The sequence below is a fragment of the Cheilinus undulatus genome, linkage group 17 (assembly GCF_018320785.1).
Source record: "Cheilinus undulatus linkage group 17, ASM1832078v1, whole genome shotgun sequence".
Classification (NCBI taxonomy): domain Eukaryota; kingdom Metazoa; phylum Chordata; class Actinopteri; order Labriformes; family Labridae; genus Cheilinus; species Cheilinus undulatus.
In genome coordinates, this window is record NC_054881.1 from 16,994,593 (window position 1) to 17,012,834 (window position 18,242).

The window sequence follows — 18,242 nt, forward strand, 5'->3', positions numbered from 1 at the left end:
TCAGATTTGTGATTCATTTATGTTTAAGTAGGATCATACAGTAATACCTTGTCATTGCAATGAAATCTACCTAGCAACTTTGCTGTTGAGTCAGAAATGTAATTTTGGAACCTGGTTTTCTGCTTGTTGTAGTTGGACAAAAGTTGTCCATTATCTACGCTGCTTATCCCGTTGGGGTTGTGTGGGGGGATGAAGCCAATCCCAGCAAAGAATAAACAATCTGCACACTTACCAGTCTTTGTTGTATTGATATCTTGCCGACAACGCCAGTTTGATAAAGAAATTACCAAACAATAAGAAGACGACAAAGAAGACTTGGATGGCTTACACTGAGCAGTTTACTTGGTCTTGGCTGAGGAAAAACAATGACATCAACACGTGAAGGGGAAGCCAGATTTCTAGTGAAACCCAAGCAGTTCACACTTTTATGCTTTAGGGACACCTTAACCTTAATCATAACTCTAAATATGATTACACAGACTCCTCTGAATCACATCAAGTGTTAAGACGTTCTAGAATCAGACTGTATCTATGAAAGGTTCACAGACTGCAGGAACAAACAGCGTTTTATTTAACTAGCTTGTGAGATTATCAGTGTTTTTCAGACTTTTTTCTGGTGACCTCCCCTTTTTAGAAGGTACAAGCCATCGTGACCAAACAGTTTTTTTCTTCCGTACATTACTGATTATCAAGTCTGCCTTCTGCACTCCTTAGCTGGTTGGTTGAGCTGATGACCAGTGCTAGCTCGGATAATGTTAAATCTGGACTCGTGTTGGTCCTGACCTGGCACTTCCCACTTTATGAGCCTCAAAGGGGCCACTTTACCTCTGTCACATATGGTTTCTTTGCATGTCCGTCCCTTTGAGCCCTCAGTGACTGTCTTGTCTGGAACAATAAGTTTTGTCCTTTTTTTTTTTTTTTTTTTTTGTCAGCCGAGCATCCATGATTGTGAATTTAGCTCTTTTGCCATCCAGTTAATGGTAGAGTCTTGTTTAGTGTTATATTATGTTGGAGAGTTTGAGTGTTGTAGAGTTTCCACATGTGGTGTTAATGTGTACTGCAGACATTAATATCCCATTAAATACTGTTGTATTGAAATTCTGAAAATTCGTCTGCCGACCCCCTCAGAACTCCCATGACTCAACTGTGGGTTCTGATCCAGACTTTAGGAATGAGAGGTTTAGACCAGTGGTTCTCAAATGGTGTGAGGCAACTGCACAACAACTGAAGTTACTGTAACGTGTTAGGATATTTTGTATGGATGTGGTGGGCCTTGAGATGTTGCTTGACTTTAGGTGTGCTTTTGGCAAAAACAAGGTTGAAAACCACTTGTTTAGAGTATCCCCCCAGAAAAGAGGAAGACTCCTTGAGTCCCTAATCTTGACCTTACAGCTTTGCCTGAAGCCTTGAAGTAACTTAACCCCTCTCTATATCTGTGCATACAGCAAAATATGAAGAACTGGAAATGAAATGTCTTTGTCAGTTGGTTGAGAGGCAGGGTACACCCTAGACTGGTTACCAGTCACATAGCCAACATATAAGGACAGATAACCAGACACACTCATTACAGGGAATTTAGAGTCATCACTTACCCTAACCAGCATGTGTTAGGTCTGTGAGAGAAAGCTCCTGTGCTGCTGTGAAACCCAAATATGCCACATGAAGAAGTCATGTCTGCATCCTTTCAGTGCAGTTAAAACAGTAAATCAGAGTCTATTAGTTTCTGTTCTTGCAGCTGTTAAACAGTTGCTCTTACTTTAAGCAACTTATCAGTGACTATATGACCATTAAGATTAAGAGCAGAGGTTCTCAAGTGGTGGGTCTGGACCCAAAAGTGGGTTGTGAAGTGGTATCAAGTGGGTTCTGAATGTGTACCAGGAAAAAATTGTAGATTTTTCTGGGATGTCAGTGTAAATCTGGGCATATTTCCCAAGGTTTCATCTTCCTTTTTCCTGAATAAAAGCTGGCGTTAATAAAAAAATTACCAAATTTTTCTTTAAATAATTTTGAGTTGTCGAGTATTTTTAATAATTTGGGGGGTGGTGGTGGGTCCTGATGCCTGATCAGTTGTGAACCACTAGAGGCTCATTAAAAATATGCAAGAGTTATAGATCCCTTTTAGAAAGCATCATCACCAGCAAGCCAGTAGGAAAGTATTGTCATTGAATACATTTAAAGTATCAAGTCTTCTTTTGTTCTTCATGCCTGCAGAGCTCACGTGAGCTGAAATTGAAGTGATGAGAGAGAGAACGAACAGAGAGCGCTGATGTAGAAACATCCGTCCCTCTTCTCGTCCAATCACAGTGAAGCATCAATTATGTTTTAATTAAGTTCAATTAAGTTTTTATCACTTTAATGTTTGAGACAGATAATCAACATCCCGTCTGTATAATGGCCTTTCTGTGAGTGTGATATAAAGCTGTACAGCGTCATTATGTCCAGCTGTCAGCAGCCTGTGTGTGCAGGTTAATTGGAACATGAGGCACAATGTTAACAGGGTTAAATTAATCAATAGAATTACACCCGCTGTGATTACTGTTTTTTTAATATTGGAGTATTCGGATTAAACTCATGAACTCCTCTGACATGACTGTGTCATTATCATTTTGTATCGTTTTGGTCCTCCCTTAATTTTATGAAGTCCCTTTTTTGGTGGTTTTATTGCAGAAGGAAACACCTCCATTAAGGTGTCTGTGTGTATTTATGTGTGTAATTAATCAATTAGTGTTTTGTTTTTTTTTTTTTTTTTTTTGCCGAGATTAGCGTGGTCGGAGCAGGCTCTGTTACCTTTAGTCACTTCATTCATTAACACAGCATCATTCATTAACCCTGCTGTTAATGAAAAGCCGCTCTTAATTGGCAATGGAGAGATAACAGCTAAATGAAAACATTAAATATGGGGGGGTGTGGGGGGGGGGGGGGTGCAGCCTGGTACCATTAATTCTGTAGATAATGAGACGGCCCAATAAACCTTTATTAGCTGTTTAACCAGCACGCTAAGCCTGGATAAACAAAAAAACGGGTCTGGTGAGAGTACTCAAATATACACAATACTCAGATCTTATGATGCAACATTACCGATGCATTTAACATAAAAATTCATGTCTTATGTTCATGTAGCAACACTCTTCAGTGCTTTATCTTTAATCAAAATGCTTTTTCAATAATGTTGGAAACAATCCATGTTGATATTTAAAATAAACTGCTTCTTTGTCTCTCTCTCCTCAGCTGGGACGAGCACGGAGCCCTCCACCCCGGCGCCGCCTCCTCCAGAGGCTCAGCCAGTAGAAACAACGGCTCCTGCAGAGGAAATGGACGTGACAGATGATGACATCACAGCAGGTAGGAACTAACTTTGTCATTTTTATTTGTTGCAGAAGAATCTTTTATTTTTGATGTAAGAATATGCAATATTTGCGAGAAAGGAGTCGCAGACCGGGCTTGAACCTGGCCCACCCATGTACACAGGGTGTAATCTAACCACTTGGCCTTCTTAGCGCCCCAAATGCATGACATTGCTGGCAACATAAAAAAGCCACACACAAATAGAAGTCACTGCAAAGGCTGCCTCACAAAGACAGTGCAGCTCAACAAGGGTTACTGGGACAGCAGAGGGCGATTGATTATGTTTAAGTTGTTTTAAAAGAGTGAATGATGTGAGTAATGTTATTTTACAAAGTAAGACAAACCTGAAATTGCACATAAATACATTTCCAGTTTCATCCTCGCAGTGAGGAGTATGAGTTATTGATTAAGCACAGGTAGAGGATAGATATTGATACATGGTGTCAGATCAGTGTCAGGGCGCAAATTGCTGGATTGGTGCATCACTATGTAAGATAGCAGATGCAAAGTGCCAAAACCCTATAAAGTAATTTCCAAGCATGAATTAAAAGGTGATGTGTTAAAGTTTAAGATGTTCAGTCTTTATTAAAGATAATGTTTTCGTGACTAGAAGCAAATTACTAATTTTACCTTAAAGTCACTATAGAAGATTTTAAGTCTGTCTGCAATGTTCAATGAGGGAATCATTTTCTTCTTTGTCTTCTGGAGCCTCATCTGCTCTGATATAAAAAACACTAAAAAGTCATTTATCATTTATGTGCAGCAGACTTTGGGAGTTTTGCTCCGGTGACTTTAAATGTGGGTTAATCACAGTGAGTGTGTGACATCACTGTACTGTGACCCGCATGGTGTTAAAAGCAGTTTGGTGTTTCATGTGCACACATGCTGTCTCTCTCACACACTGAGACACACATGATAAAGGTGAGGAGACACCTCTCCTCAGGAACGGCTGACACCTGAAGCACAGGTGGAAAACGCGCTAACACACAGTTTTCCAGTCCATTTAGCTTTTGTCACATTAACCTGAAAGTTTAACTGTGACAGACACCGATGAGCAGATCTGGCTGTCTCTGGTGACTGAACACAGTAGGACATTTTTTGAGAATTTTGTAAATTTTGTAACTGTAGGATCGTGTTTTTTAAGCGATAACCAATATTTTACATCTTTAAAGGTTTCCTATTTAATTCCTGCAATCTACATTGACTCTTCTGACCTCACAGTAGCCACTAATCAACTTTAAATATGTCCAAAAAAAGAAACAGACTTAATGCTGGCTGCATATTGTAGGGGCAATTCTGGGCCTGATTTACCTCACAGTGATCAAGGTTGGTGGCTTGACTCAAGGCTTGCCATTGTAGGTACCAGTGCTTGGGTGACGGTTCTGCTCAGGACCTTGCCAGACTGTACATAACTGCATATAATGGTGCAAATGTTTTTGTATTAAGTAGAACGTGAAAGGCTTACAAATCTGTCTGCAGAAAGGTCTTTAAATTTACAATAGTGCCACTTTTGAGATTTAAAAAGTACCTTTGTTTTCACAAAAGGAAACACTTTTATTTTCTGGAAAAAAAAAAGTTATTTTGAAAGCAGTACTGTAAAAACTTCAGGTTTTTTATTCTTTATGCTACCTAAAATTTGTACATTTTGAGTTGAGAAATACACATTTCAAAACTATCATTATTCTCTGCATTTTCCTTGATGACCAAGCTAGTAGACTCATGACACCATTTATCTTTTATATCATAATCACAATTGCACATTGTTATCAAATCATACAGCCCTAGTTTATTATTTCATCTTCATTTTAAACTGCTTTCACATACAGAGCACAGTTTACCAAAGTCATATTCTTTGTCTACTTAAGCATGGCTAGCCAGTAAAGGTAGTTCTGATTATCTAAAAAAAAAATGAAGTATATTAAAAAATAAATATTAAGAATAGATCATAGGGATGCACAATATTATTGCCATGATATCAGTATTGGCAGATAATAGCCGAAAAAAGTAATTATTGGTATCAGCAGATATGAGTATTTTGTATGTTTATGTCATTTTAGGCAGGTCCTGCCAACCTATTTGACCTGAAGTACTTTCTTTGTTCATCCCCATTCCTTAAATTCTAAAGTGTAAGGTCTGAACTACATTCATTTTTCAATATTTGCTAATATAGATTTGTAAATATCAGATATGGTTCCAACACCATGCATCTCCAATGAATTAATAAAAAGTACTGACATATAAATTCATAGAATTTGTTTCTTAGGGCTAGGGGTGTTAGCCTCCTAGCAATCTGAACTGATTACAATTTACAAAACAAATCAACAAAACGATGACGGATTGAAGCCTCTTACTTGTGATCACAGTGTGTGATTAGAGTCTGATATTCAACGGACGTGAGCAGAGGCCAGTCCGTTAATGTTCCTTCCACGGTTCCAGCAAGTTAAAAGTCTTGCGGCATCAAGATTCAGCTTTAGGATAAGAGCAGTGCTTGTATCGTCGTTCTGGGTGGGAGAAGAGTTGTGTGTCCTTCTTTGGATACCAGTGGACTTTTCCGCAGTACTCCTGTCCAGATGGCATTGAAAGAAGGAAAAAAATCATGTACTCGACCAGCTGATTGCCGACTGCGCTAGAACTTAAGCTAAAGCTGGAGCACAAGGCACCAAGTGAAAGCTGCTCTTCTACTTTGGAGGTGGTAGAATGGTCATGAGAGTGGAGGTTCACAGTGGGTTTTATTACCAGTAGATCCCCAATCAATATATAAAAAAAGGTCACCTGAGACCATCTGGTACCTAGACTGTCACAGAATAGTTTTCCAAATAATCCTCAAGTGTGTGGTGGAATACCTGCAGTAGCCAGTGAGAGCAAGACGACTCTAAAGCATCACCAGTTGGTTGTTACATACTTTCACAGCTAACAAACATGGCACCAAACATAAATAGGATACCGTCTTCTCAGACAGAATTTCACCCTTACTCACCCTTACTCTTTCTTTCATTTTCTGTTCTTCATTACTCTACAGAAAGCACATCAGGGCAGCCAGATGAAGACATGAATCATCCTCCATGTTTGTTTTTCTTCTAAAGTCAAATTTGAGTTTCTGTAGGATATTTTTCTACAAACTGCAGCTGTGTGGTCTGAAGGTCTAACTGAATTATCTAGTCGTGTGTGCTCATATAATTATGTGTCCAGTGTATAGTCGGCCTTGCTCAAATATTTAAAAGGAAGTAAAAATTCTTCAAACTCCCAAAAATGATCAATAAGTAGAAAGGGTGAAAAAAAGCAAAACTGGGTTCTCCACTCTTACTGTCTTCCTCCTTCCTCTTCCCTCTGTCCTCCTCTCAGACCAGTCAATATCACAGATGTGTCCGACGATTTATCATTCCTCACAGCTCATTTTTCTCTTATTGACAGCTGTGTTTTTTTCTTCTCATTCAGTCTCTGCAGTATTAAATCTCCAACACAGAACAGATCACAATCTAAATCTTCTCTGCTGTGACTCATTTAGACTCATTTAGTTTTGACCATGAAGAGAGATAACATAACTACTCAAATTTTGACGCCACCAGTAGCGCATATTCTGAACAGATTTTTAGACATAAAGTGGTAGACTTGTTTCACATTCTGTGGGTTGGTAGATGTTCCAGATACCCAAATATATGTGCAAAAATACTTTAAAATGATGTCATGTTTGCTTTAAGATTTGAAACTAGCCTAATGTGGGAAAATGTGAGGAAGAAAGATGCAACAAAGCTGGGAGAGGAAACACAAAGAAGGGGATGAGTGGAGGAGACAAAGGGAAGCAACAGAGATGTTGACAGCTACAGAATCACTTGGCTGCAGGCTGTTACCACGGCGATAGACTCATCACCTCAGTCTACTGTCTCCCCCCTGTCACACACAGAGTTCAGGGCATGCAGGTGACAACAGTTGCTGCTGGATGCCACAGCTGTAAAAGCTCCCAGTCCAGAGCTCATACACAGACACCATAAAGCTGTGTGCAGTAATTATGACCCTAGCAGTGTCAGGGGATGTCATTAGGATCAACACCTCCACCCTTCTCTCAGATATCCACATTTCTCTGTCTCGTTCACTCTCACTGATACAAACACATGCTGTATTTGATTAATTGAAGGTCTCCTGACATTAAGGTGGAAAAATATGTCGCCAAAATATAAGCAAACAAACAAAAGCAACAATAAAAACACACTGGTAATGGATGTCAATAAAAAAAAAAGCTTTGTGAGTCGTTTTCTTGAAGAATATAAATTGACAAAGGGTCAGAATCAGAGACTTTACAGCCTGGTTTATGCCTTTGTGTCGAGTCTACACCAAAACTACGCCCTAGTGGCCTATGCCGATGTAAGCACCACATACTTGTGTGTTGGTGTTTCTTTATAGCTCTGTTATACTACACCCAAGTGCTACTTTGCAGTGCAGTTTTTATGCCAGTTCCCAGTCTATTGGCACATGCCCTGCTTTTACGTGTACATGAAACCTTTGCAACCACAGATGCTTGATTTTGGATTTTTGCCAATTTCCAATATGTTGATATTCACAAAATCAACATATAGAGTTAGTTCAGGCAGGTTATGGTGTCGAGTGTTGCCATATATTTGAGATCAGCTGATCTCGCACAAGCTCTCATTAGCCGATGGCCAGGCGATTTTTTTCTGAGCATGCCATTGGCTAGTTGCATTCATGCTGGTGCATTTAAACTGCTATGTCCTGGCTATGCTTTGCTGCTTCCTCTGCAAGCTACTTTTTGCAACCCTCCTCCACCCCAGCTCCTCCTCTATGCTATATCTGGCTTCATCATGTTGTCATTGATTTCAGTTCTGCTTGGGGTTTATTGCTGCTTCTCTCCATGCCCCAGGCTTTCCTTGTAGGCACAAGAAAAGCAGGAACATGTGCTTTTGCTGCTCGATACCTCCCACATAGGCTTTTGGAGTGGCAGAGGGTACCCAGAACAGAGGTTTACAAAAATTGCCAATGTTCAGCCACTGCACAAGTGTAGAATCATTCACATCTGCTTTGCGTTATAAAACTGATCAATTTCAACGCCCAGCACTGTTGCAATTCTAGTGATGGGTTGATCAATATCTGATAGGATCAGCTGCAATAAGAGTGTCAATAAAGGCTCTGTTTTAGGAGAGAATTAGGCCAATAATGGCATTAATTTAAGGAAATAAATAGTCTGTTTTAAGTGTGGGACCTGTTATAAGTACTAAAATCCTCTTTCAAATATCCCAGTTTCCTTCTTAACATCAGTTTGGTTTGTGATCAGGGAAAGAAACTTTCAAGCAATTACTATTCTTTGTGTATGTGGCTCTGGCCATATTAATTTTGAGATGATGTTACTTGAGGAAATTAGGAGAACACTTCTCTTAGCTTGTGAATAAAAATGTTTGTAAAAAAGTTTTACTCCCATTTTTACTTAGAATATTCAAAATTTGTGTACAAAACTTAGTTGTTATGAATTTGAATTAACTAGTTGAAGTTGTAAGTGGACCACAGACAATGCAGTTATCCTGTCAATTCATTTATTGAGTGAAAATGTTTAATTTGCTCTTGATTCAGTTTCACAAATCCAAACATTTACTCTATCGTTTTTAATGTCAGTTGAATATCCATAGGGCCTTCTGTTGTTCTTTATTATATCTTATTGTCTTTTGGGCCTTTCCTTGGAATGTAATATAATAGTAACTGTGATATTTTTTCTGCAGTTGTCTTAAACCTGTTTATTTCAACCTTGAACAATAATGTGGTTCTGCTCAGGAGAAGATTGAAGGGCTATCTCATCTCTGCCTCTGATGGAGGGGGTGACCCCAGGGAGGTCAAAGGTCCCTGCTGGACACATCACCCCCCTCCCTCCAACACTGACACAAATGCACATATTTTCTCTGCGCTGGCAGGTGTTTTTGTCTCTTCCAAGATTCAGAGCCTCGAGGCATCATCAGCTGATTCTCTGTGGCTTCATCAAAATTTGGATGATGATTGTGGTAGCCTTGATTTCAGCTCTTTGGTTTTCTTGTTTTTGGAGGTTTTAAGTGAAGTATTGTCCTTGTGTCGGGTCCACAGCGGCACAGATAGAGGTCAGAGGCCCCAGGTCAGGCTGACCCTCACCTCTCGGTGTCATTAGCTTGGCTGTGATTTGGTTAGCTGAAATGCTAGCCTCCTGTGCTAATCTAATATGAGAGCTTGGAGGTCGTTTGGGTCAGATCACATTTCTCCTCAGAACTGATTGAGCTTATGAAGAGATAAATGGTTGGAGCTGAAACTGTGAACGCTCTGATTGTTTCTGATGATTGTGACTGTTCTGTTGTTCAAAGTGAGGGACCCAGCTGCTGTATGAGAATATTATTGTGTTACAGATAGACGAGTGGAGATATTGCACGAGTGTCATTAATGTACAGGAATGTAATTCTGCTGAGGAAATGGACAGTGACAGTACCATAGTATAGTCTGGTGTTGTACATTATGGTACAAAGGGGTCTATGTTTAAGGTAGGAAAGCTTGATTTGAAGTAGCTGGCAAAGTTTTACAGTATATATTATACTATAAGGTAGTACAATATGGTCCAGTGTAGCCCCATATTGAACTGTTTCATGGTAAAGAAAGGTGCCATACAAGCTTGGTATTGTTTGGTATAGTAGTTGCGTAGTGTGCTACATTTTTTATGTAGTCATACTGAGAACTAGTTAATTAGCACACTTGTGATTTTACCATGAAGAATATTTTATATATTCTGTACACTGATGACTGCAGAAGTTCACATCCAGGAAGACATATTCTGAAGTTTGTGGATGACGCAGTCATAGTGAGTCTGTTGCAGGGGGAGAACACTGCTCCCAGGCCAGTGGTGGATGATTTTATTCATTGATGTGATGATTCCTTTTTAAACCTAAATGTGACAAAATCTAAGGACATCTACATAGATTTTAGAGGGAACTCAAACCCACCACTTCTAACTGCTGTTAAGGGTAAGACTGTGGAGTGCGTCTCAAGTACCTTGGTGTGGTCATCGACAATAAGCTGTCTTTTAGTGAAAGACACAAAAAGTCACAGCAGCGATTGCACTTCCTCTGGATGCTCAACCGGTTTGGGGTGTGCAGCAAATTAATGTCAATGTTTTACCACTCCATGGTTGAATCTGTCCTGACCTTTGCCATCATCTCCTGGTTTGGCAGCCTCTCATTAGGAGATTAAAAAAACATTTAGAACATGTTGTTAAGGTTGCCAGTAAAATAATTGGTGTTACATTACCTGATCTGTCAACGACTTTTTGTAGAGTTTAGAATTCGGCCACTATCGAGAAAGGATTCTCCTCTACTGTAAATATATCATATAAACATCAATGAAGCAAAGTTCATGATGGGACATTTCTGGTTGTAGGGATTTGAATTTGAACAAGGGTCCAATGTGACTAATCTTCCTGTTTAAATAAATATCTCAGCTTGTTTGTGATTGTCTGGTGCCTTGTAGTGTTCAGTATGAGCTGCCACTGCACTTGGCTTTGTTGCCCTCTAGGCCTCATATATACTAGTATAGTAATATTGTGTTGTAGCGTTCCCTAATGAACTGGGTTGTTTTGTGTTGTGTCGTATCGTATCGAATCGTATCATATCGTGTAGTTTATGGCAGGGATTGACAACCATTTTTGTCCCAAGTGCTCCCTTGATGGTATCCAAAGAAAGCTGAGCAACCCCCCTCCTGAAGATCAACCTGCTTCACCAAGGTGGTCCCTGGGGTCCTGGGACCCAGGTGGGAAACCAGTGGTTTATAGTTTATAGTTGTATCAAATTGTATTGTATTGTATTGGATCGTATCGTATCATAGAATTTCACATTTGATCATATTGTATTGTATGGTGTGTACGGTATGGTACCTTATGAAGTAAAAATAATTTTATTTGTAAAGCGCTTTCAATTAAAGCACTGTACCTAGATTTAAAAGAACAGAAGTAAAAACAAATTGACAATAAGAAGATTCAAAATCTAAAATCATTAAAAAACATACTAAAACTATGGAAAGCACTTGCAAAACAAACATTTAAGACTCACATGCAAAAGTTCAAGTGGGTCTTCAGCTTTGATTTGAATACATCAATGAAAGATGCGTGCCCAATGTCTACAGGTGCACTATTCCACAATAGTGGTGCATGAAAAGATAAAGCCTGAACGCCAACTGTCTTCCCCTGGGACGTGTATGGGTTGTATTGGTTCACCAACTGCCATTTACAGTTTTTTATGTCACCACCTTGAAATCTGCTCTAACCTGAACAGGAAGCCAATGAAGAAAGGCCAGCATTGGGGTATTAGCTCTTATTTACTCATGCTGGTCAAAATCACTGTGGTCAAAATGATATTGTATCGTATCGTATCTATCGAGGTCATGCTCTGTCTTATTGTATCATATTGCATTGTTTGGGTGGTATTGTATGGTATCATATCGTTGCATTTTCTTTAGTGTATCATATTGTAACGGGTAATATCATATTGTATCATATTGTGTTGTACTGTATTGTATCATTTAAGGTAATAATTTATTGTATAACATAAAATTGCATCGGTTTGTATTATCTTGTATCGTTTCGGGTAGTATTGTATAGCACCATATCTGTCATATTGTCTCAGGTCCTTTCATATTGTATGGTATTGTAATGGGTCATATCATATTTGGTTGTATCATATTGTATCATATCGAGTTGTATGGTTCCAGGTTGTATCTTATTGTATCATTTTTGCAATGGGTCATATCATATCAGATAGTATTACTGATTCATTTTGGGTTGTATCTCATAGAATTGTCTCTGGCTGTTTTGTGGTCATTCCTGTTCGTCTTCTCATATGCATATAGCAGGATACTGTGCCCTTACCTTATTGTATTGCATGTATCGTATCGTTTTGTGTCGTTAAGTCTTGTGTTGTGTCATGTTGTATCACTTCATGCCTTATCTTATGATATCATATTGTAATGTATCATATCGCATTGCATTGCATCGCGTCATGTCATGTTGTATTGTATTGTGTCGTGTAGTCTTATGTCGTATCGTGTTGTATCACTTCATGCCTTATCCTATTATCATATCATATTGTATTGTACTCAACCATGTCGTATCACATCGCATTGCAGCGTATCACATCCTATCATATCGTATCGTATGGTGTTGTGTTGTGTCATGTGGAATGGTATTGTATCATATTGTATCTGGCTGTGTCAGTCATGTCTTATTGTTTTCTATCATTCAAGTCTTATCGTTTCAGGTTGTATTGCATTGCATTGCATCGTTGTGTCATGCTGTATCTTATCGTATAGTATAGTACAGTATAGTTCATTAATGTATAGTTTGTATCCTATCATATCAGTATAATAGAATCATATTTAACTGTTACAAATTTTATCTGATGATATTGCATTGCATTGCCTGCCGTTGCGTCATATCATATCACGTAAAGTGACGTTTGGTCAAACCCTAACCAAACCAAACCTGCAAATAAACTATGAAAGCTACAAAAAACTGCTTTGTTTTTCACCAGGAGTTTTTGGGCATTTCACATTTGGCATGGTTGTTATGTACAGCGTTCAAGTGCAGTTGTTTCAACCCTTTCCTCTCCCCTGCTGCTCTGATAAATGTGAGTATTTATTCCAGGATAAATAATACGATGAAGATTTAAGCATCACTATTCAGACTTGGAAGGCAAAACATCTACAAACATCTCAGATACTTCTCTGCTCTAACCCTAACATTGCAGTAACACCAACATCCTCTCTGTGTCTTTTCCTCACCCACACGCACACACCTGTCTTCTGGTTGAATGGACGGTGTGATCATGTGCACATGAAGGGGGGATGGGCAGAATGTGTGTATGTGTGTGTGTCAGGGTTTATGAATGTGTCACAAAGATAAAGGACTGGCCTTGGGCTTGTGTGAGTTTTTGTGTTAGTGTGTGTGTTTGTTACAGACTGGCAGCCTGTTCGTGGTCTGAACACAGATGTGGATGGAGAGTCACAGGGACAGATGAAAACAGCGGTTTACTGACTGGTTTACAGTCATTTGGTGATGAATTCAGTTCAATCTACATGTCTGATTGGCTCTCATGTTGAAGGACTGGATTATTGAATGACTGCTAATTGATTTCTGAGTGATATCCAAGTCTCAAGCCAAGCCCAGAAACATCAGGAGCATGACAAAGTGATTCACCCTTTGTCAAGCCCCTCTGCTCGATTACCAGTGAAGACAAAATCTCTTTTCGCTGGCCTCCTTCCCATTTAAAGCAGCTGATAATACACTGAAATTGGACTAACTAATTTATATTTAATTGATTTGATTCTTCATAAACTTGGTCTTAATGAAAGAATAAAGACAAAATAAGGTGTATGAGAATAAGTCGAAATCTCTAAAATGGATTGTTCAAAATATCACAGTTTGTTGTTTTCTCTGATTTTCATGAGGAGAATAAGTATTCATGCTATTATTGATGGGTTGAATTACCAGTGTGGTTGTCCATAGAACCAAATCTAAAGACGATATTTTCATAATTAACCTTTAGTTTAGAAGATTGGATGAAAAATGCTCCTAGATCTAAAGTTGTGGAAATTATTTTTTTGAATTTGGAACAGTTTTCAAAACAAGACCACAGTTAGACTCTTCTGCTCCATGAGTGAAGCTATCTACCAAGCTACCCTCCTGACAGTGTGCTGATTTTCATGAATGGGCGATTCTGAGCTTGCATTTGTCTCTTTCCTCCAGCTTGCCAGAAGACCTGACTTTGGTGTACAATTCAAAGTGGCAATCTTTTTTTTTTAAGATATATTTTGTGTCTTTTTTATACCTTGATTTATAGAGGAGTACAGTGGATTGAATTGGAAATAGGGGGAAGAGACATGTAGGACATAATGCCATAGGCCAGACTTGAACCTGGGCCACCCACATACATGGGGCATGCCTTAAACCACTAGGCCATCTGCACACCAGTGGAAATCTTTGTAATACATTAAAGTGCATTACAATGTGTCAACAACTGAAAGTGTAAATACTTGAAGTTGACATTGGGTGTGAAAATGAATAAGGTATTGGCACAATTTTACCTTGAAAAACAACAACAAAAAAAAAAGACTTGTCTTGGGCAGAAGTTTGTCTAGCCAGAAGTAGACCAACAATGATTGCAATGAGAAGCGGCTCTGATTGGTGGGTCAGCAGACCAATAAGAGAGCCAACAACTACTGGAAAATTAAAACCTGCGAGTGTTCAGGGTTGAATATTGCAATAGTCTTATCATAGTTATGGTATTAGATAAACTGAAATATAAAAAGTGCCCCTTAAAGGTTAATTGCGAGATTATGAATTTATTCAAAGCACTTAAATAGGTTTCACTTCTCAGGCTTTATCTGTTATCTTTATACTTTACAGGTTAGATAATTTAGCATTTGTCAACCCCTTTCTCCTCTTTAGCTTCAACCATTGTTCATACATGATTACTTCTGGCTGTAAAAAACAGACAATGATGTCCAAAAAGCCAAACTTGAGGCTTGAAAACAACAGCCCATATACCATGGATTTATGTCACCCTGGTTACATTCACTTTTTTAATACCGTCTATGGATTTGCTCCATTTTTCTGCCCTCTTCTTTCTTTTCCTCTGCTTTATTGTCTGCAATGATTCAGTCCAGGAAAGTGGTGAGTTCAGGTGTTCTCAGATAATTTGTCTTTTAACTCCCTGCTGTTTCTAATCCGCCAGGATTACCTGTCAGACATCTTGAATTGATCCAAAACTTTGGACTCAACACAACAAACTGTAAATCTGTCATCAAGTTTTTCTCTTATTTTCTCCATTTCTCAGCAGTTCAGCAGAGAAACTGTTTTATTTGTTCCTTCTTTTGTGGTATTTTTTATCTGAGAAATGGCTCTTATTCTTTCCTCTCCACTCAAGTGAAACATCAGGATGTTGACTCACCATGTTTTAACTATTTTAGGAGGAGAAGAACAAACAGCACAATGGTATCTTTTTAAAAGTCAATAGGGCATTTTGCTTTGGGGCTTAAATTACTGGTATCAAAATTTGAATTTCAGTCAGATAAGCTGCACTGGACTTCTTGTCATTACTAAGATGTCCCTTTCAATTTTCTAGATAAAACCCTGCAGACCTGACAATGATCAGCATGGAATCATGTCATAAATAAAATTGTTTATGGCGCTCGTTTTTATCCTCTTTATCTCAGATTGATGGTTAAATGGTATTCCAATCCGTCTAAGTTTTTATTTTTAGGAGCTAAAATCAAATTCTTTCAGGCTTCATTCTTTTTTTTTTCTTTTTATTTATCTGTGATCTTTATTTCAGACTCAACTGTGGCGTCTTTATTGACAGTAATTCCTTCTTCATGAAGCAGTGAAGTGAGGAAGACTCCATTGTCTCTGCAGTGGGGTTATTAACATCAGAAAACATTTTTCAGTCTACTCATTTAACAGAATGAATCTGACAGCCACTGATAGGTATATTAAAAACCCGTCTGATTTTAAATTAAACTGCAGCACAAACATATTATTTGGATGGAGGAGAGAAAAATAAGACCTCAGGCTTTAAATATGTCAAACCTGTACCTTTTATACACTAGAACTGCTAGTAATGTGAGAGGGTGCAGGTGTCCCTGTAGTTACCTGCCCCTACATGTGTCTTTACTACATCTGTCTTGCATTGATGTTTTCCTGCAGAATATCAGGAGAGGCAGGGGCATTTAAGACACAAGGGGGGATGATCATTTCTCCTAATTATTATCAGAGATAACCAAAACTAAGCTAAAGAACGCCACAATCACGTTACACAACGAATCGATCATTAACCAATTATCTTCCTATCATAATGACAGCATCATGCTGTGGGGATGCTTCTCAGCAGTATGGTTGGGTATCATTTGTTTTTTTTCTGATACCAGTGTTAAATTGATACATTTTATTTGGTGTCAAAATGGTGCCTGATTTGATACTTTTGAAAGGAAAAACAATGATTTGCAGAAATATCTTTGTAAGGTGCCAGTTGAACATGGGATAAGAAAAAAATCCCTGGTATAATGTAACACCTATATCACACAAATTCCAGGTAGTCATCAGATGTATTGCTTCTGGTTTTCAGTAGTGATTCTTTCTCAGCAGTTGGCTCTTGAAATGAAGATTTTTATTCTGAAAGGGTATCTTCTGCTCAGTGACTGACACAGCTATAGTAAATGAGGGTGAATATACATAACAGGGTTAGAAAAATAATAAACCCAGTACTTTGTTTCCACCTGTTCTCCTTCTCTTTCAAACTTGTGTCCACTTTGTTTGTTGTATCTCATGAGGACCCCCCCCCCCCCCTCGGTCCATCTCTAATTGAAGCATTGTTTCCAGCGAGCGCAGATAGCTCCTCCGTCTATGTCTTAAGACGGTAAAATACACTTAACCTTCAGATGGACTCGGGCCGCTTGGAAGGGCAGCCACCGTTTCAGGACTCAAATCTTTTTTCTCTATCAACTTAATTGTGTTTTTCAATTATTTCCCCAGATTTTCTGTCTCCTGACATTTGCTGTAAGGACAGTTTTTACCCCCCGACTCCTCCCTGACTTCCCCCTCCTCCTTTAGCACAATCACTCTTTTGTTTTCCAGAACTTTATCCTTGTCTTTGGAGTCAAATATTTTTTGTTAATCCTTCTTTATTTTCATGTTTTAACCTTTTTTGGACTAAACTTTTTCTCTCACAGCATTAAATGGTCTGTCGTTCACGTTTCTCCCTCCCTCCTTGGTTCTCACATCAGTTTCCTGCTGTTATTGATCCCCTCTCTCAGTCCCAGGCGATCAGGTTTTACCAGTCTCTCATTGATTACCAATGGAGGCAGAATCAGGGTGCATCATGGGAAGATAGAGGGGCTGCAGCTCCACAGGGCTGTGAAGGTTGTTGGTTTGATCTCCTAGGCAGGGTGACTAATAATCATGATAACATTTTTGATTGATAATAAAACAATGGTGTACCTTAACTTTATTTATTTAGATTTCACCTTTGTTATAATGTGGATGTATTTGCAGGGTTTTATGATTTAACATAATTTTACCAAAAATATTCTTTATTTTACAAGGCCGACTTGGCCAAGCACTTGCAGAGAGTTTAAAATGTGGAGCCTAGGAGTTCTCTGATTGATTGGCAGTCGATTCTTACCAGCCAATTTCACTTAAAAATAAATGGCTTTAAAATCTGAAATGATGCTTGTAGTCACTAATTGATCATCTGGTTAATACTCTGATGTCTATAGCTCAAGCAGCACTGTTTGTGCAGTGTAGTATCAATAGATAGGCTTAAAGATTTCCCGGCCAATAAGAATTAAGCAGATCAGCACTGTAAATCAAATTAAATGGAGATGCAGCACCTTCACTGTCGGCTTGATTAATGAACTCTGTGAGCTTCTCTGTTAGGCTGATCAGGCACTAGACAATTTTCAAATCTTAAACAAGTTTGAAAATATGGTAGACCGCTCACATAAGAATGGTTTCAATTTTTTTTTGTTTTATCTTATAATCCTCAGAACAAATGCTCTAGATGATTCAACCAGACTCTGAGACCACTTACCAGATGTCTGTTGTATCAGTTTCACAGTAAAGATTGCACATGCGACTTCTCACAGAAACTTGTGTGATCAAATGACTAATGACTTCGGAGGAAAAAAACATGGAGGACAGTTGAAATCCTCCGCTGACTCTCCTTGTTCATGTTAAAGTTAGATCAATCAATCAACTGAATCCCCTGAATCGGAACACATACACAAGGATTTCCCTTGTAGGGTGAGCCTCAAACGATGACCAGGGGCTTGGCAAGGCTAAATTAAAAACAATATGCTGTTTTGCATGGCTAGCAAAGTACAGCAAGTTTTGTTGA

The 18,242-nt window shown here is 38.7% G+C and overlaps 1 protein-coding gene across 2 annotated transcripts in view; it reads left to right on the top strand.

The window, feature by feature from the left end:
• Positions 1-18,242, top strand: part of LOC121524691 (WD repeat-containing protein 7) — a 131,783-nt gene that overhangs the window by 62,656 nt on the left and 50,885 nt on the right. For both annotated transcript variants that reach the window (XR_005993164.1, XM_041810156.1), the window contains exon 22: positions 3,229-3,342. Coding sequence is in view for 1 of the 2 variants with exons in the window: in XM_041810156.1 (XP_041666090.1) it covers positions 3,229-3,342 (114 nt within the window). In the remaining variant the exon portion in view is untranslated. The remainder of the gene's footprint in view (positions 1-3,228; positions 3,343-18,242) is intronic.